The 20,779-nt window shown below is 38.3% G+C and overlaps 1 protein-coding gene across 4 annotated transcripts; it reads left to right on the plus strand.

Annotated features, from left to right (window-relative positions):
• The first annotated feature begins 1,612 nt into the window (after positions 1–1,612).
• Positions 1,613–20,283, plus strand: BBS5 (Bardet-Biedl syndrome 5). 4 transcript variants are annotated; one of them, XM_048869869.2, is made up of 12 exons: positions 1,616–1,862; positions 3,567–3,649; positions 7,031–7,096; positions 9,437–9,486; positions 9,881–10,008; positions 13,276–13,411; positions 14,443–14,538; positions 15,088–15,150; positions 16,074–16,208; positions 16,328–16,411; positions 18,414–18,437; positions 18,555–20,283. In XM_048869869.2, the coding sequence occupies exons 1-12, from the start codon at positions 1,801–1,803 to the stop codon at positions 18,654–18,656; spliced, it is 1,029 nt and encodes a 342-aa protein (XP_048725826.1). In that variant the 5' UTR covers positions 1,616–1,800; the 3' UTR covers positions 18,657–20,283. The 4 variants fall into 4 exon arrangements, with proteins under 4 accessions (XP_074974036.1, XP_048725826.1, XP_048725827.1 ...); XM_075117934.1 differs by lacking the exon at positions 1,616–1,862 and adding an exon at positions 1,942–2,126; XM_075117935.1 differs by lacking the exon at positions 15,088–15,150 and having other exon boundaries at positions 1,613–1,862.
• The last annotated feature ends 496 nt before the right edge of the window (positions 20,284–20,779 follow it).

Consider the following 20,779-nt stretch of genomic DNA (forward strand, 5'->3'; position numbering starts at 1 on the left):
TTTGAGATAGAGAACTGTTTTTGGTTATCACATGTCTGGGTTTTCTTTTATAACTCAAAGAACAATTTTATAAAGGAAAACGTGGGAAATTTCAGTCCACTACATTTCTTTGATGGCTCCTACACACTATATAGGACTAAATTAATCCCTGGTGTAACTAGAGTGAAACTAATGGAGTTACACCAAGGACAAAATTATCTCAAGACTTGTATTATTATTTACAGTGCAGTAGCACTTAGAGCTCCCAGTCAGGGATCAGGGCTCCATTGTGCTAGCCAAAAAGATGGTCCCTACCCCAAACAGCATATGATCTTGCCCCGGGTGCTCATCGGTCACTAAAATAGCTTAATGTAAGTAGTGGTATGTAATCAATCAAATTATTTTAAGTAAACAATTTAAATGTATTTAAGTTAACAGGTATAATATTTTCTACAAGAAATGTACCGTGTGTTCCTTTGATACTTTTTATAGTAGATATGTCATGTGTGTTCAAAATGTAATATCATGGTATCAAGTATGATTGAAGATTCACTATTCAATTTACATGCACAATGCAAAAATAATCAGTAATAGACTGCTTATTTATCTGATCCATAATTTATGATCATTTATTTTTTCAAAGTAACCTGGTTGCAGATATGACATATTATATAAATCTTTGTGTATCCTTGGATGCTATTTATTATTTTGGAACTTTTACTGTTTCTGGTGGAAATTAAGCGATAGAAGGGAAACTAGTACAACTAAGCTTTTCTGGATTTCCAAATAACATTAAAAAAAAGTATTCAGATGTGTAGAAGCAGCTAAACTAGATGTCTCAAAATGTTCTTACTGAATTTCAGACTCTCCAGATATTTATGAATACTGAAAAAGCTTTTAAAATTTAGTATCACTAAACATTTTTATGAAGATCTCTTGGTGTCTTCAAAACCTGAGTTTACACAAAAGCCAGGGGAAGAAGTTAGACTCTTGCTAACTCAGCTTGAGAACATAGTCCGGTTCAAGAAGGCCTGTCCCAAAGAAAGGGAGTAGAGCAGTAGCTGAGGTGAAGGGAGAGAGGCGAATACCAGGCAACAGCTGAATGGGCTGAAACCCATCCCAGCCCCCTACCCAAAGCTGATACAGCAGGAGCCCTAGAGCCGCCAGTAACAGAAGAAAACCGCTGCAGCCAGAGAGACTCGACGTTCCTAACTTCACAGGAAGGCTACATTTAAAGGTGTTAAGCGGTTTCCATTGGCAGAGCCGCCAACAAACCCGCACAGCAGCGTCCAGTACTTGGTGGCCGTTGTCCCAGTCCGCACAGGTCAGACCCGGGTTTACAGCCTGGATTTGGGGAGGGGGAGGAGAGATAAGACCCCCGACCCTGAGTCGGCCCCCTGCCGCTGTACAGCACAGAGCCCAGGAGAACCAGCCCCACGGCACCCCCGCAGCAGGCGGGCCCTGCGTTCAACCGGGTGGGGGGGAGAGGCGGCCGCGGAGAGGGAAGGCTACGGCTAGCGCGGCATAGAGCCACCCGACACAAAACCAGTGCGAACCTCTCCCCCGCCCCGCCCGGCGAGGCGGCAGTAACCGCGCGTCTCGAGAGCTGTTTGGGGACAGGGCCGTGCGACTGGCGTGCAGGGAGAGGCCCCACCCCACGCTCTGCGGGCGGAGCCGGCGGCAGCTCCCCCCACAACGGCGGTCGCGCCTGGGAAGTTTGGTCCTCGCTGCGCTACGTCGGGCAGTTGCCAGCCAGGTGCCGGACGCGGGAGAGAACTCCGCGGAGCCGTTGGCGGGCCCGGGCGAGGGCCCTGGGCAGTGATGACGTCTGTGCTGGACGCGCTGTGGGAGGACAGGGATGTTCGCTTCGACATCTCCCCGCAGTGAGTGGCGCCCCCGGGCCTCCCCTCTGCGAAGCCTCCTTCCGCCCCGTTGCGGGGCTGGTTCTCGGGGTGGCGGGGCCGCTTCGGAGAGCCCGGCCCGGCCCGGCCGCCCCGCTAGGGCCCGAGGCAACTCCCGGCACGGCCTAGAGCAGGGAGCTGCCTTCGCCTGGGAGAGACCCAGAGAGGGGCCGCGCTGGTGACTGGTCACGTCACGACGGAGCGGTACATGCTAGGAGCCGCCAGGCCCTCCGGCTCGGATGTGCGGTCGGCATCCTTTTTTTTTTTTTTTTTTAAACAAGGGAGCAGTGCATGCTGGGAGGGGGCAGGACAGGGGGATGCAGGGGCACGCTGTGGAAGCCTGAAGGCTCGCTGCAGTTTTAGCACAGATACTAATCCTGCTATTTAAGTTTAGGGCCTGGAGTGTAGTCAGGGCTCAGAAACAGGCAGTAGGTTGCTCCTTCTGTGTACTAAATCCTCTAGGAAGCTCCGATCTATTTTCCAGAATCTCCACTTTCATTTAAAATAAAAAGTAGTGCTCCAGCTGCAGTGATTGCAAAGACAATCTCAAAAAACGTGTACTAAGTGTAACTAATGCAAAGATGTGCGCCCTGTTCACTTAATCAAGGCGTTTACTTAGATGACAATGATTTTAAGTGTCAGCATTGCTGTCTGTTTAATTCTTGATGCAAGAAAGCGGGATCTTCACAGATCTATACTATTTAAAGATAATCTCAGTTTGGTGGTACATGTAAGTGACATTTTGGAAGATACTGCTTCCCCCTCCCCACACACTCACATCCCCAAGAAACCTAGCAGAACCCATAGGCATACTGAAGCCACATCAAAGTTCACAGAGCACACTTTTGTGTTTTGAACTTCTGCACAATCTAGAGTGAGTAACTTCACATTTTGGCGACTCATATAGGTGACGCTTGGAAGATTACTTCTCTCCCACAGATCTGACCCCTGCTTACAGAACACTTTGGCCTTCATTGTGTTTAAGGGTTACCATATTTCCGGTTCCCAAAAAAAAGGTCACTACCAAGGGAGGAGAGCTGGGGGGAGTACTCACTGGAGGTGGGAGGCAGTGTTGCCCCCCATCACAGTGCGAAGGTGGCTGGTATAAGCCCAGGATGCAGCAACAGCCATTGCAGATGTAGGGGAGGGACCAATCAGGAAGGGGACCAATCGGGACCCTTTTTGAGCTGCAGCTTGTCTGCTCTGAAAACCCCTGCCCCCCGACATTTCATGTTATTTTAAAAATCCCTCAGATATAAATTAATATTACTACAGATGTTCAAATAATATTTTCTTGGATCGTAAACAAATAATAGTCATTTTATACTGTCTGCACAGACACACAGCCTTTCCGTCAGTCTTCAATGTATTTAAATGGGAACATCTCTGCGAGTACACCACACTCCCATTAATACAGTGAAGAATATTAGGTTCTCATCTGATGTGCTACATGCCTATGCAAATACGATAATATTTACAGCAGCCCATGGAATATTGCATTTGTTGGGGAGAAGGTGTTAAAGGGATTATGTGGGAGTAGAAATGATCACCACTTTTCAGGGCCTGAGAGGGAAAACCCAATAATATCTTAATTGTACCTTATTTTGTTATGTCTAGACCAGAGTATTTTGTGGTCTGTTTAAATGGAAATGAATAGCCAAAACAAATAAAGTTACCTTGTTTTAGACAAATGAAAATGAGACCAGGAGAGGTTCTTATAGACTGTTTAGATTCTATTGAAGATACCAAAGGAAACAATGGAGACAGAGGTAAGTGTGTACCTAATGAAATTCTCCTCTTAACTTCTAATTTGTTTAATCATTGAGGGTTTAAAGTGGCTGCCACTGAAGTTAATGGGAACACTCCCACTCGCTTCAGTAGGAACAGGAGTGGATCCTGAATGCATAATTGTCAGAAAGGAAAGAATTATGCCATTAGAAAATGATTATACCTGAAGTTAGGTTATTTCTGAAAGGAAAATGCAGATCTAGCAAGTAATGTTCTACAGTTGTCTGTGAACCTTGTAAGAGAGAGCTACTGTATGTATATCTGATGTTGGTCATTAGTCTTCTCTCTGAAAAAGATCTTAGGAAAAACAAACATGTAGACTATAATGCAGACTATACTAGTGTACTTGTACTACCAGACATATATCTGTTCTCTCAAGGGTATTCATCAGGTAGTGCAGTCGGTGCCAATGGCATGGGTTTGATGAAAAGCAAAATAGGTGATGGAAAGACTGTACCTGTGGGTTTGTTTGGAATTGAAAGCCTGGTTAGGAAGCAATTCATTTGGGTTCAGTTTCCTCCCTAAAAACAACTTGGTGATCTTAAGCGATAATCCTACAAAAGGTTGTATAGGCCTGTACTACAACTGTATAATGTCTAGTTTTAGTGGGAAGTTGTTTAAATTTTATAACACAAGAGGATTTCTCTTTTCAAGATTTATTGTACTCTCTAATTATCTCAGTGGTTTCTCCCATCATAGTTTAAGGTGCTTCTGTGGACAAAAGAAGTGGTAAATTCATCAGAGTGTCATTGGACTAGGTTTTAAAATGATGTTATCATCAGGTAACTACATTTTAAAATGATATAGCCTATTTCTCAGAGGACTGTTCGAAATGGTAACAAAATCTTCATTTATCAACTTTTTGCAGGAACTGGACCTCTTTAATTTGTTTAAATTAATTCATGAGCCAACCTGATGCAGGAACTTAAATACAATGTGAGATCTTTTCATTATTGAAAAGCCCTTTAATAGAAGAACCCACAGAGGAGAATAATTCCTTTATCTCTACTTAGAGCAAAATGTTGGGCCTTTCTTATACAGTAGTAAGGGATATTCACCACTGTGCTAGGGCCTTCAGTGGCCAGGCAGCCTAGCAGCTATATCATTGGTTAGGGGCTGGAGGGGGGACCTGCCCTCCTTTCCCTCAGGTCCTGGCTCAGAGTCCTGGGCCACTCACACTCCTAGACAGGGGAGATGGATTTTGTTCCTAGCCATGACGGGGATGCTCAGGACCTGTTGTCTGAGTTGCTCCTTATGGAAGTCTTTTAGCTTGGGGCATGGCCCTGCTAGTCCAGTTTCCCCATGGTTGGGGCTTGGCAGTAGATTCCCCTTAGCAGGGGAAGGCTTGCTTGCTTACTTACTTGCTTGCTTCCAGTGGCTGCGTTGGTTGGTTGGTTGGTTGGTTGGTTACATCTGTGCCTTCAGGTAGACACACAAAAAGCTCCCACCTCTTCACCAGTGAGTACCTGACTGAGCCAGGCTCCCTTCTTTTCTCCCCCTTCCAGCCCTGGCATTGGCTACAGGTATAACGGGGCGGGGCTAGCTGAACCCACAGATTTTCTTTAACCCCTGCTGTGCCTGGCAGCTGTCTCTCTGCTCCTTCATAGCCACATAAGCTGCCTTCCTGCTCAGCCAAACACTCCTGAAGATGGTTGGGCTGATGTGCAAGCAGAAGGAATAGAGGGGATCTGCATAATGTGCATGTGTATAGGGCTACTTGGGAAGGAAGCTCATGTAAATGAACTCCTCATCCTCCCACCCACCACCAGTAGTCCTTTATAGATTCTGTTTATTGTTTCCATGAAGATTACTGCAGCTTCCATGATATGTGAGGGAAAAGGAATGAGAGTGAAATCCATAACTGTTTTTTTTGTTTTTAGGGCTTACCTCTTGTGGCTGTCACTGGTGTATGGGAGTAGAACTGGGCGAATAGCTGACTTTTTGGTTCTCTGGCAGTTCTGGTGGCTGGAGGGGTTTCGATTTGCTCCAAAACTGTAGATTACAAAAAAAATTAAACAAATCAAAGACATCAGCAAAAACTTTGATTTGGAGCAAACAATTTTTTTAATCTGAAATGTTTGGTCTCATTTCTGGGTATTTTTAACTTTTTAAAATAAAAGCAAAAGAAATGAAGGGCTAGATTCACAAAATAACTGGAGGAGGAGTAGGTGGTGGTGGTACCCAACTTATAACCTGTAGGGCACTCTCCTTGAATGTAGAAGACCTATATTCAATTCTTCCATCTGCCTGATGTGGAGAAGGAATTTGAACGTAGGTCTCCCAGATTTCAAGAGAATCCCCTATCCACTGGGCTGTGGGATGTTGTGAAGCAGGTGTCTCAGTCATTCCTGTTGAAGCTATACTGCTTCAGATAAAATACTTGAATAGTCACTGGGCTAGAGAGAGAATGAGAATGAGTATGGCTTAGTGGTTAGGGCTCACCTGAGGTGGGGAAGATCCACGTTCAAGTCCCTGTTCCAAACCCTGTTTGAGAAATTGAAAGAGACCTACCCCAGAATACCCCAAACAGAATGGTTGGGGAAATCTTGTGCAATATGGGATATCCTTTCTCCACATCAGCGAGAGACTGGGGGGAACTGTATTTGGGTTTTTTTACGTCCCAGGTGAGGGGCCTAATGCCTAGAGTAAAGGTTATTAGGAAGGCAGCTGTGCTACTGTTGCCACCATTGCCCCTGGCCATCCTGTAAATTTAGCCCAAAAAATCAAACACATTGTCTCAGATATGTCAAAATCATTTGTTTTAACATTACCAAAGTTATTTTGTTTTTTAGTTTGACTGAAACTATTTGCAATAAGCGCACATTCGCAACTAGTTTTGACTAACCTGAAACTGCATTTTTTTCAGTGAATAAACTACTTTGTCAAAAAAGTCACCCAGTTCTATATCAGAAACTATTTGTTTCCCTCCTTCCTGATTGCCAACCTGAGGGATCTTTCTTATAACAGACCTCAGTCCTTTCTCTAGCTGACAACGCTATATAAGAGTTGTTAGCCTAAAGCTCCCTTTTTGTGTGTGAGACCCATTTAAGGTTCACGACCACCATTGCACTGGTAGCTGCACAGTCACCTGGAGGAAACCCATTCCTCTAATAGGATCTTGGCGTAGGTGCTGAACATGACTCAGTGTCATTCTATGGTGGTAATGAACTCCATCTAAAATAAAGGTTTTTACAACAAAAGAAAGATCAGATTGGCATTTGTTTTGCAGGGGTTTTTCAGGAAGAGGAAGGGAGGCAGTTATGTTTAAATGTTAAGTTTTCTGGAACAACTTTGAAATCTCACATTTAATCTGGATAGTTGTCATCAAATTTAATGAAAAATGTTGCACTCTTTGTTTCCAGGTAGACTTCTAGTGACAAATTTACGGATTATTTGGCACTCATTGGCATTACCTAGAGTCAATCTCTGTAAGTATCCCCTTTAGTTAAGATGAATAAAGTTTTGTGTTTTTTTATGTGGTAGTATGCTGAATTTTCACAACAGTAATGAGTATAGCAATAAAGTTACAATCTAATAAACTCTTCAGTCTCCCATTGCTATCTAACCTGGGTATAAGCCAGCAGTATTCATTATTCCTTTCAGTAATATAGAATTGATATAATAATTCCTAGATAAACTGTCAATGTTTAATAACAATTTCTCAAACTAGAATTCTGAAGATCACAACAAAGTGTGTTATAGTTTTCCTAAAGTCTGTGGAATTTGAAGGTTTGCCTAGGAAGAACTGTTTCGTTTTACTGTACTTTGAATTGCCATCTTGTCATATCAGTATATGCTGTTGCCACTTCTTTATTCTGATTTAATCTTGATCCTCAGTTTTTCTCTCCTCAGAAATATATCATTTACTGTTGTGGGCCCTGATTCAGCAGGCTACTTAAACACGTCTAACTTCAGTTACATGAGTATTCAATGAAACTGCTCAGATGCTTAAAGTCAAGAATATTTTTAAGTAGCTTGCAGAACGGTAGTATGTGTCATGGTACATTTGTTCAGCAGGCATTTTGCTCCAGATACTCAATTTCCAGTTGCCAAGAAAGTAGAAGTCCCGATGCTCACAAACTCAATCCCCCCTATATTGTATTATGTATTTGTGGTGATATTTTTTTCCAAGTTGTATAAAGTTTGCTTATGGTCAAGTACAGATTCACCCCTGCTATAAGCAGAGGCAATTCTATCCTTCAACATTTTAGATATTTTAAAAATTGATTATCTTATAACTGTCAAAGTAATACATATAACAGATAATGCAAGGTAATTTATTGACAAATAACAGCAAGTATTAATGAGTGAGTGAGTTTGCTAATTCTAGATTATCTCACACTGGACATCAGTGTAGGTGTTGAATGATGACCTTGAGAGTAGTATTAATAGGTGCAAAAATACTAGGATAGACTGCCTTGTGCATCATGTAAAGATATAAACATCCTTATCCTTTTACCTGCCACCTTACCCTAGCTTTCAAGACTGCATAATCTCCCCACAACTAGCTCCCTAGTTGTTCTTTACTTATTTCATTGTTGCAGCCTTATTCCATATAAATTTATATAATTTAATATTTTCTAGCGCAGTGTTTCCCAAACTTGGGATGCTGCTTGTTCAGGGAAAGCCCCTGGAGGGCCCGGCCGGTTTGTTTACCTGCCGCGTCCGCTGGTTCGGTCGATCGCAGCTCCCACTGGCTGCGGTTCGCTGTGCCCGGCCAATGGGGACTGCAGGAAGTGGTGGCCAGTACGTCTCTTGGCCCGCGCAACTTCCCACAGCCCCCATTGGCCAGGCACAACGAACCGCGGCCAGTGGGAGCCACAATCGGCCGAACCTGCGGACGTGGCAGGTAAACAAACCGGCTGGGCCCACCAGGGGCTTTTCCTGCACAAACGGCGTCCCAAGTTTGGGAAACACTGTTCTAGCAGAAAGATTAAAAACGGGGAAGGCTGTGAATGCCTTGACCCTACTCTTTTGACTAGGCTTACTTTTAATAACGATTTATTAAGATTTCTTGGACTATTTGGACCCTTATCCTTTATCGTATTTCCTAGAAGTCCCCATGTTCATTCAGCAGTTACTTTCAACGAATTTTCTATTATAAAAATTAAGGTCCCAATCCTGCATAGGGATCCTTGCAAGGAAGAAAATCCTATTCAGATTTATTTGCAGAACTGGAGCCTAAATTGGAAATAATATTGAGCACATCCCAATTTAGGTTCCAGTTCTGCTGCCCTTACTCAGATGAATAGACCAATTTTACTTTAGGTAGGGCTTGGGCCTGCTCCTATTGCAATCAGTGACAAACACTAATTGGCTTCAGATTGGGCCCCGAACTATTTCAATAGGTCTGCTCAGAGGAAGAACTGAAGGATTGGGGTCTCAGTTTTTATAACACAAACTGTTGTGGTCAGGGCAATAAAGCATTTTAAAAATGTTACCTTCTTTTCCCTCTGTCCCCTCATTCTCTTCTTTTCAGACACACTATCCATTCCCTTACCCAAACTGCTTCTGTTATTTTTTCACTCTTAGCTCCTGGGATCCTCACAACAATATTAATATAATAGTGGTAGGGATTTGTTTTTAAGGGTCAGATTCTAGCTGGGAACAGGTATGACATAATGTAAAAGGCGTAGCCAGCCTATCATAATGTGGGCTTTTCACAATCAGTGTCCCAAGCAGTGCTCTAACAGTATTGTTCTGTATAACTGATAATTTTCTTGTGATCAAAACTGTGCTTTTTTCTCCCCTCCCCCCCCAATTTTTAGCTGTTGGTTACAACTGCATTATAAATATAACCACGAGAACCGCTAACTCAGTAAGTTTCAAAATACTTCTTAAATTAAAAAGGTGTAAAAGTACCATAAACACTCATTTCACTATATAATCTGAAAGTTCATCTTTAATCATAGAAATAAAATAGTAGTGAATTTTTTATTTTAAATATTTAGAAATAAACTTTTAATTTTCTAAGGAGAGGGATTATTATTATAAGATTCTTGGGGGGGAAATAGTAACTTTGGTGGGGCCTGGATTTTAATAACCAGGGGGTCAGGAAGTCAGTGTAAAACTTCCATAGACTGCTCTGGGGGCCAGAATTTCACCTTAAGTGATTATAATTAGAATATGACCAAAAAAAGAAATAGCATGCTTGGATTGCTGATTCTCTGTGTTGTTTACAAAATGTTAAATATTAACAATTTTTCTTATAGAAACTACGAGGACAGACAGAAGCTCTTTATATATTAACTAAATGTAACAATACACGGTTCGAGTTCATATTTACTAATGTGGTTCCTGGGAGTCCCAGACTTTTCACTTCAGTTATTGCTGTACACAGGTACCTTACTTAAAATAAAGTTTAATTTTAAAAATTATAGTAAATCAAGTATATATGCAGAATTTGGGATTGCTATCACTGATTCACCCGTCACATACTCTCACATACGTAAAGTCCACAGAAGTATTTGAAATATGAGCAAGGAATCTTAAAATGTGGGGTGGAGAGATGAGGGGCAGAAAGCCTATGAGTCCAATTAAATGAATAAATACCGTAAAACTCATTTCATTCATATATGTTTTTGACTAGGGACAATATCCCACACCCTGCCTCAGCCAAAACTTTCACTCAAAGTGGAATGTGACGTGAATGAAGACTGCAGGCTCTGGCCCGAGCACAGTACAGGTTACAATAACTCCAGTGCAAACCTAAGAAAAAAATTCCATTGGAACAGTTATCAATTATTAGGTGAAACTAAAATTCTTGGATTCTTCTCCTGGGTCATCCTTGCATTCTATTAAAGATTCACTACGTGGTTTTGTCTTAACTATGTTTTGATTTAAATAAAATTTGTCAATTGATTTGCATCAAAACCATTCATCTTGCTTTCATAAATGACCTGGAATTTGTTTGAATTAGGGCTGTTGATTAATTGCAGTGAATTCATACGATTAACTCAAAAAAATTAATTGCGATTAATCACAGTTTTAATCGCACTGTTAAACAATAGAATACCAATTGAAATTTATTAAATATTTTTGAACGTTTTTCTACATTTTCAAATATATTGATTTAAATTACAACACAGAATACAAAGTGTACAGTGCTCACTTTATATTATTTTTGCACTGTAAAAGTGATAAAAGAAATAGTATTTTTCAATTCACCTCATACAAGTACTGTTGTGCAATCTCTTTATCGTGAAAGTGCAATTTACTAATGTAGAATTCTTTTGTTACATAACTACACTCAAAAACAAAACGTAAAATTTTAGAGCCTACAAGCATACTCAGTCCTACTTCTTATTCAGCCAATCGCTAAGACAAACAAGTTTATTTACATTTAAGGGAAATAGTGACATTTACAATGTCACCTGAAAGTGAGACCAGGCATTCGCATGGCACTTTTGTAGCTGGCATTGCAAGGTATTTACATGCCAGATATGGTAAACATTTTTATGTCCCTTCATGCTTCGGCCACCATTCTAGAGGACATGCTTCCATGCTGATGATTCTCATTAAAAAAAAGTGTTAATTAAATTTTGACTGAACTCCTTGGGGGAAAATAGTATCTTTCCTGCTGTTTTACCCGCATTCTGCCATGTATTTCATATTATAGAAATCTCGGATGACCCAGCACATGTTGTTTGTTTTAAGAACACTTTCTTAAAAACTGCAGTTTTGACAAAACGCAATGTGAGATTTCTAAAGATAGCTACAGCACTCGACCCAAGGTTTAAGAATCTGAAGTGCCTTCCAAAATCTGAGAGGGACGAGGTGTGGAGTATGCTTTCAGAAGTCTTAAGAGCAACTCTCTGATATGGAAACTATAGAACCCAAACCACCAAAAAAGAAAATCAACCTTCTGCTTGTGACATCTGACTCAGATGATGAGAGTTAACATGCATCTGTCTGCATTGCTTTGGATTGTTATAGAGTAGAACCCGTCATCAGTGTGAACACATGTCCTCTGGAATGGTAGTTGAAGATGAAGGGACATATGAATCTTTAGCGCATCTGGCACATAATTATCTTGCAGCGCTGGCTACAACAGTGCCATGTGAATGCCTGTTTTCATTTTTGGGTGATGTTGTAGACAATAAGTGGGCAGTATTATCTCCGGCGAATGTAAATAAAACTTGTTTGTCTGAGGCCTTGTCTGCACTACGGGAGGAGATCGATCTAAGTTACGCAACTTCAGCTACGTATGGCGTCCACACTATGCAATGTTGATGGGAGACACTCTCCCATTGATTCCACTGCGCTTCTCATTCAGGTGAAGTACAGGAGTCAACGGGAGAGCGACCTGCGGTCGATTTAGCAGGTCTTCACTAGACCCACTAAATCAACCGCCAATGCATTGATCCCCGTGCATTGATCCCCCGGTAAGTGTAGACAAGCCCTGAGTGACTGGCTGAACAAGAAGTAGGACTGAGTGGACTTGTAGGCTCTAAAGTTTTAAATTTATATTTTTGAATGCAATTTTTTTTGTACATAATTCTACATTTTTAAGTTCAACTTTCATGATAAAGGGATTGCATTACAGTACTTGCGTGAGGTGAATTGAAAAATGATTGTTTTTTTACAGCACAGATATTTTTAATAAAAAATAAATATAAAGTGAGTGCTGTACACTTTGTATTCTGTGTTGTAATTGAAATATATTTGAAAATGTAGAAAACATCCAAAAATATTTAACTAAATGGCATTCTGTTATTGTTTAACTGTGATTAATCGCACGATTAATAGTGATTGTTTTAATCATGCAATTCATCATGATTAATTTTTTAATTGCTTGACAGCCCTAGTTTGAATACAAAAGCTTAAGTTCTACAAGTAATGATTTTAAATAATTCCTATGGTTTAAAGTAGCCTGTATGATATTAGGGGGGAAAAAATTTTCTGATTTCTAAATAACACTAGAGCTAATTTCAATATTAAGTTCTTTCAAGGTAAAAACCAATATTAATAAGTTAAGTACACTTTTAATTGAAATATTTGCATAACAGTAGTGAATCATTTACTGTAAATCAAGGGAGGAATCATGACTTGATTGAAAAGCCCATTGAGGCCAGGATTTCACCCCTAAAGAATAAGTTATATAGATGTGAACATGTACATAGTCTAATGGCATGAACACTGATCTACACTATATACATAATTAAAAATTGTGGAATAGTGATTTGTGTATATCTTATACACACAGCATATTTGCGCCTGATCTGAGTTGAAAATTAAATGTTTCCCAATGTCCATACTGTATATAATGTGTGAACAGCAAGGCTTTGGTTGCATTTTAACAGCTAAAAGAGGAGAACTGCAAGGTGCAGAAAAGTGACAGCATGCATCAGAACACTGCAAAAGACAAAAATTGATTTCAAGCTAAAAAGTAATTTTTAAAATGGTTTTTAGTTTTTCAAAACAAAAAAAAAAACCACACACCCAACAACAGATATTTTACTTAGTGAAGGTTTAATAAAATTGCTGAACTTATTTGTAGAATGTAGATAATTGAAGTGGGATGTTTGAAATATTTTATAAACCTGTGTTAATATGAACTATGAAAGACATTGAAATCTTCAGCTTTGGCATGTATTTTTATTTGTAGAGCTTATGAAACTTCTAAAATGTACCGTGATCTTAAGCTGAGAAGTGCATTGATTCAAAACAAGCAACTGAGATTATTACCACAAGAACAAGTATATGACAAAATCAATGGAGTCTGGAATTTATCTAGCGACCAGGTATAGTTAAAACAAGAGTATATGCAATTTTACTAAAACTGTGCTTTGTTTTTCCTCTTCCTAGCAACTGTACTATTATAGTTCTATAACCTCACAGGAATTCTCTTTTGGTTCAGTTCATGAGTGGGTTACATGAGAAGCTGTCCATCCTGTGTGTATGCTATTCAGTATAACAGAGTACTCCTCTTAGCAACCTGTCATGACATTTGTGAGACATTTTCAGCTCTATATACAAGGAACTAGATACACAGCTCCTATTAACAAGAAGTATTTGAGAGCCTAATGGTCTGTGTATCATCCTGAAAGTATACCCTGCTATTTCTAAAACACTTTGCTGCATATTTGTATAATCTACTTGCAGTTTTTGACTGCATGTTTTCCTTTGTTTTTTAGTTGCTAGCAACTAAAAGCACTGGAATAGAAGATTATTTCTTGGGGATGGGGAGAGACTAGTGGTTGCAAGTGACATGTACAATATGTCGGTGTTCTTCTCCAGGGCACTATTATTTGTACTTGTTTAGGGCATGGAACAAAATTGAAGCTGTTATTTGTCTGTGTAATTTTAGTCCAAAATGGGCATAACATCAGTCTTGATGAGTAAGAGTTCTTCCCTCTATGCTCCAGTTTTGATTTTGGCACACATCTCCCCAGTCACTTAAATTTAACGCACATGCCATTGTACTTGTACAGTATACCCGTTCTGGAACTATACAATGAACAACCCTTGAAAGTTTCACATTATCCTCTAAGGTTCACTGTGCTGTAGTGTGATCCTGGTTTGCTGCAGTAATAGCAATCCCCCAAGGGTTTTCACCACTTGAGTAGTGATAGTCTTTTTTAAGATCTTCTCCTGCTCCCATTGAAGTCAGTGGTAACACTCCAATTGACTTCAGTTAGGCAGCATCAAATCCTAATTGAACTGAATGCGGAGTTCCATTATATTAGCATTTCAGTGCAGGATATGAGTAGGGTATGCAAATGAAAACAGGCCCTACATTTCAAAGGAATTCTGATATATCTATTTTTTACAGGGAAATCTGGGGACCTTTTTCATTACTAATGTGAGAATAGTTTGGCATGCAAATATGAATGACAGCTTTAATGTCAGCATACCATATCTGCAAATTGTAAGTATCTTAACTTCAACAATCCTTTTTAAACCTAAATATTGTATGATATGGGTCAAATTCCAACCTTCGATTCACACACCTAACTCACATTGAACATAAAGGGAGTTGCATGCCCTTATCTCAGGGAAGATTTGGCCCTATTAATATCTGTTGCAGAGCAGACTTTCTGTCCAGATTCCTTGAAAAATCAAGGCTTTCAGGATCAGGAGCTGGATGCTTGGATCTGCTCTGCATTTCTGATTTCCATGGTGCTTACCATGCTGCTGCTCCAGTGTCAGTAGTGTACACCACTGTATGTGACCGCTGGAATTCATCTTTTGATCAAAGTTTTCAGAAAGGAACACTGCCAAGACCTTGTCATCATTTCCGATGGAATACTCCTCCACCAGCTGTCAGTGGTTCAGATTTGGACTTCCAAATGGCTGAAGATGCCACGCATTCAGAGCTGATAATCGTAGTTAATAGTATTAATAAATTGTTTGTATCAAGGAATTAAAGAACACCATTTTTAAAAACAGACTTTACCTCTTTTTACTTTACAACCAGCGTTCAATAAAGATTAGAGACTCAAAGTTTGGCTTGGCACTTGTCATAGAAAGTTCTCAGCAGGTAAGATGATTTAATAGCATTCTTTAGTTACTTTCATTTTTACCTATATAGCTATGTAATTCTGATATTCAGTGTGCTATTTTTTAAACAATGAATAGACTGAACTCCTATATGCTCTTTAGAGTTTAAACTCAAGAAAACTTGGCTACATAAGAGGCCAAAATTGTGGTGAAAATATGGCTGTTGAGTTACGAATTTATTGAACAAAGATTTTGATGAATGAACCATCAGCTGATTAATGAGGTCTCTGACTGAAACACAAACTGGCCAGCATGGCCAGTTAATTTGTTATTTATTTAGGTAATGCCTTGTTACACAGGAACTCTGGTTTAGGGAGAGTAATAATGGATTACTTTTAGCACTGTGCAGCTAAATACCATTAAAAAAATACCATTAAAAAAAATTGTCATCTTTGTTACTCTCTGTAAAAAGTTGGTAATTTCTTCTACTGGTGACCATGATCAAAAACGTTTCTACAGTTGAAAAAAACTATTTTTGGCTACATCAAATGCATTCATTATAACTGAAAAGCTACCTTCACAATAGCACTTACGATCTAATGGATGAAGCATTTATTGAGCAGCTCGAAACTCCTGGATACAGATCCTAGACTTGCTACTGATTTTCAGTTTTCTCTTGACGTCTCCATGTCTCTGTTTCCCATCTGTAAAACAGAATAGCAGTGCATAGCTTTTATACTTCACAGGGTGTGAAATCCTAGCCCACTGGAAGTCCATGGGCCAGAATTGCACCCAGGGTTTGTACAGCAGTTTGAAATGTATAAAATGCTTATATAAAAGTCCTCACTGTTAGTATTAAGAAATGCCTGTCAAGTCAAGAGGAAGTACTTAGTCTATAAGTATATATATCTTTTATATAGTAAAAATTAATTAATTTGAGTACATATTTTTCTTTTCTTGTAGAGTGGAGGATATGTACTTGGTTTTAAAATAGACCCTGTGGAGAAACTACAGGAGGCAGTGAAAGAAATAAATTCACTGTATAGAGTTTACTCAGCTAGCCCTATATTTGGAGTGGATTATGAAATGGAAGAAAAGGTATGCTGTTCCTTTTATTACAGAAGCTACATGCAGCATTGCACTAACAGAAGAAATAAAATTATATTAAAAACATTATATATAAATGTATTTGTTTACTTCATTGTCTCAATTTACAGCCTCAACCTCTTGAAGATCTGACAGTCGAACAGGTTCAGGATGATGTGGAAATCGAATCTGATGAACAGACAGATGCTTTTGTGGTAAGCTACTCCAGAAAAACAATTGTTGTTTGATTATTTAAATATAAATCATTTATGGACTTGGGTTCCTACTAAAATATATGTTTGGTCTTCTGATGTTAGATAACATATTTAGATGTCTTTTGGGCATAAAGTCCAAAACTATGCTATAGTCTCTAACTGTAAATATATAAGCTTTTTTCAACAGTCTCTGTAGAAAGAGCTATATTTCAAATCATTATTGACAGTCAAGGTAGTTGGTGTTTAAAGTAGCAGTCACAAGCAACTTGCAGCATGCTTTAAGGTCCAGCAGGGTCTAAAAGCTTGTAGTTTAATCATATCATACAGATATTAAAATTAAGTCTTCTTTCTTTCTGGGCAGATTGATTTGATAATGTTGTGTCTAGAAGGTTGTCTCAGTATTTGCCCCCACAAGATTTTAGGAAAAGGTGATAGTAACTGTTGTCCCTAAACCTAATATGAAGAAGTGATGAGTACCTACAACTTCCATTGATACAAACACAAGAGGATATTCTGATGAGGTGGAGTCTTTTCTGAAATTATTTTAAATGTAGTTCTTTCCCTACACCCAGAAACTGTTTTTTAGTATAAACAGAAGAGTGCACAAGTATTTTTATATGGTAGCCTAACCCAAAATACACATTGTCATAGTTCACCTTTGAAATCTGGTAGACTCAACAATCCTAAAACCAATCCTACTAGTCTGCCCTTACTTTTCTTCTTTCCTATCCCTTATCTGTCCTGCTAACCTTCAGTTTTTTAATCTCTATATTTTTCCTTTTTCTCTTCTTTCAGTCTGTAATTTCCTTTCTTTTTTTTCCCCCCCACTTTTCTTATGGGTTTTTTTCTTTTGTTTTGGTTTATTTTTTGGTTTCAGTGCCCAGAGTACTTTTATTTCTATGAGCTTGTCATCACAGTTACAATCCTTTTCTCTTACATTTGGATTTTGTCTGGGTTATCTATACCTTTCTTTGTCACTTCTACTTTGGATTAATCTAATGTGCTCTGTATTTAACTATCCTAGAATAATATTTGGAAGCTGTAGCTGGTACAGAATGTAGTGATCTACTTGCTTAGCGGTAGTTGCCACAGGGAACATATTTCATCTGAATTCCACAGGCTGGCTCCTTAATAGTCTGTTATTGTAATTGAAGGCGTTAGTATTCTGTACAGTCCCATGTGATTTCAGGCCTATTCGGGAAAATGCTTTGGCCCACCAAGACAGCTGAGGTCAGCTGAGACACTTTTTGCTAAATCCCTAGATTTAAAGGTCTAGGAGCTGCTGGCCTGGACCTCTCAGAGAAGAGCCCTTGATGCTGGAATTTGCTTCCCGTGCTTGTCCAAGACTCAGTCTGATTTTCAGGGGATGGTATAAAGCCCACCTCTTTATACAGGTCTTTGCATGAGACAGGAATGACTTTGCGTAAGTGTTAGATTAGCCCATTAGTGTTGTTGACTAATCATTTTGATAATGTTATTTTTAATTTTTATGAACATTCCCCAAGATATTATAAAGAGCCCATTTTGAGAAACTGAATAGTAAATGTTGCTGCATGTGCAGCAGGAACTATGAGGATGCCATCAGTTCTGCCTCTGTTTTATCATGAAAAACACACATTTATTACAACAGACATTTTAGCAGTTATTTAGATAGACTATTTTATATTAAGTCACTGCTTTCTGGTTGAAGTTTTGCATAGTAAATTTCAACCCAGAGTGAATTTTTAGTCTTATTTATAAAATGAAAGTAAAAGATTCTACCAAGCACATATGTAAATCTCAGAAAACATGCCAAATGCAGTTTTAAATAAAAGGGATTTTGTTTAATACTGAAATTTATTTTAAAATGTAAAGTTAATAGAACTGAGAAGCCTAAAGTATCTCTGTGTAGATATAAAAAGTATTAATGGTAAATGGAAAGTATTTTTTTAAATTGTACATAAGAAAACAATTTTAAATCATTTAGGCGGGTTTATGATACTTTTTTTTTTTCTCTTTGTAGGCTTACTTTGCTGATGGTAATAAGGTAAGAACACTTTAACATTGTAAAATGCATATTATTTAATAATTCGCTATTCACAGATTCTAATGAAACTTGTCTTTTATTTGTTCCTCCTCCCTATGCCCTTCACCTCCAAAAAAGCAACAAGATCGGGAACCTGTATTTTCAGAAGAACTGGGACTAGCAATAGAGAAACTGAAGGATGGATTCACGCTTCAGGGACTCTGGGAAGTAATGGGTTGATTTAGATTTAACATTATTTTCCTAATCTGTGCAAGGCATGTAGTCATTATGTTACTACCAGATCTTTAGGAAGACTGAAAATATTTGAGTAAGACAGAACAACTATACCAAAGAGAAGGAACGTATAAATATCATACAATGCATAGTTAACTGATTTTGTGAAAGAAAACTTGTTAAAGAAATTGTACATTTGTAACAATTGTATTTTGTATGTTGTTTTTGTATATATTTCTTGTGCTAAAGTTTTAAATTATTTATTTGCTTATAGAAAAAAAATGTACTGATCTATAATTTTATGTAAACAACATTTCCATAGCAACTTTTGTGACACATTCTTAAAATGTTATTTAGGGGAATAAAAACAAAAATATATAAACGTGGGAAACTTTTTTTTTTAGAAAGAATAGTTGTATCATGGCAGTATTGTGGTATTAATATCATTTTGACAAAGTACTGTACTATTCCAAGTGTAACTGTTAGTTTTCGTATTACATATAGAACTTCATGTACTGTATCTCAATCATCATTCCAGGTACTAATTTTCATCCAAAGACTCCAGTACAAATTTTTTTCAGAAAGCACTGACTCGTTTGTTTTTTAAAGGAGATAATCAGGAAAGAATCACACACTACATATCTTTTGCTTCTGACTCATCAGACCTTTAGAATGTTGTGTTTTATGCAGAGAGAATTGAGTCATTTATTGTTTAAAGGGGAGATGCAGCTGTTATGTTTTTTAGTGAGATGAGACCTTACACACTATTTCCTATAAATGGAAAAAGTCAAATGAGCTCTCCTTTCAGCTGTTGTTGTAGCAGCTGACTGCACCAGTGACTTCACTGTGGTATGGAAAGGAAGAAAAGCCTGTTAAATATTTGTGTAAAACTTATATACATAAAACTATAATTAAATGAAATCCTGTTTATATCAAATGTATTTATAAAAGTTGGTGCCCAATCCTGCTCCCATTTAAGTCCCATTAATGGGTGTTTTGCCATTGACTTCTGTGGGAGCAAGATCAAGCCCTTTGTCACTAAAGCATGTTAAGCAAATTCTGGGTTGTTAAACTTCTACATTTCCAAATTTAATCGAAATCTAAGCCTTCCCTGCCTAAATCCTGAAACTTTTAACAAAAATAATTTGTGAGTACCTAACTCATGTATATTTTCTAAATCTGCTCTTCTTACTTTGTTAGACTATTAACAGTTTGTACTGTTAATACAAAGGCTCTTTTTTCTCAATTTTTAGTTTTGTGAACATTCTCATTGATGAAAGAATTTTCATTTGTGGCATTCATTTTTTTTTAAACATTTTTTATTCTGTCTCTAGCGTACATATTACCTTCATTTAAATGGATAGAGGATACCCCTTACTGATGTCACTTTTAATGTTTCCCTAAAATGAAAACTTAAAAACAAATACTTGGGGAGAGGGGGAAGGGAACTGATAATATGTCTAGGAAAATGATCTGGAGTGAGAACTACATTTTAAGAATAAAAAAATTGGAGCTTCATTTGTAAATAATTAAGTGGAATTTTGCTTGGAGACTCTTTTCATATTTTAACTTGCAAACAAATTATCATGTATTGTTAAGTGAAAATCCAAAATAAAATACATATTTTTCATTACATTATTTCTCCAGAACTGAATTATCTTTTCAGATATGATATATGTGAGTATGAAAAAACATCCTAGCACAAAATATCTGTCTCTAATGAATCACAATGAATTTTACTCATAATGAAGTACCAGACATTCATACTGGGCAACTTTTGTGAAGCAATCTCTTTAAAAAACATTTTCTGTGAATCCACTGTGAATAGACATAACATCATAGCTGCTAACTTTACCCTTTGCAGATAATACTTTTATTTCAGAGTATTCTGTAGTGTGTTTATATTTGAGATCTGATTCATAGCTATTTCCTTAAAGACCAGATTCTGCCATCCTTACTCACATTGCATTATATCTTACTCTGCAAGTTTCAGTGATTAAATATGCATAATGATTGCCCTTAGTGACTAAAAGCAACAGTTGCTTCTTTCAATCTATGACAGCTGCAAGAGCAACTCTTCTTTCCACACCACCATCCAGCCTAAATTCCAACTTGTAAGAGGCTGTACC

The sequence above is a fragment of the Caretta caretta genome, chromosome 11, assembly GCF_965140235.1.
Source record: "Caretta caretta isolate rCarCar2 chromosome 11, rCarCar1.hap1, whole genome shotgun sequence".
NCBI classification, from domain to species: domain Eukaryota; kingdom Metazoa; phylum Chordata; order Testudines; family Cheloniidae; genus Caretta; species Caretta caretta.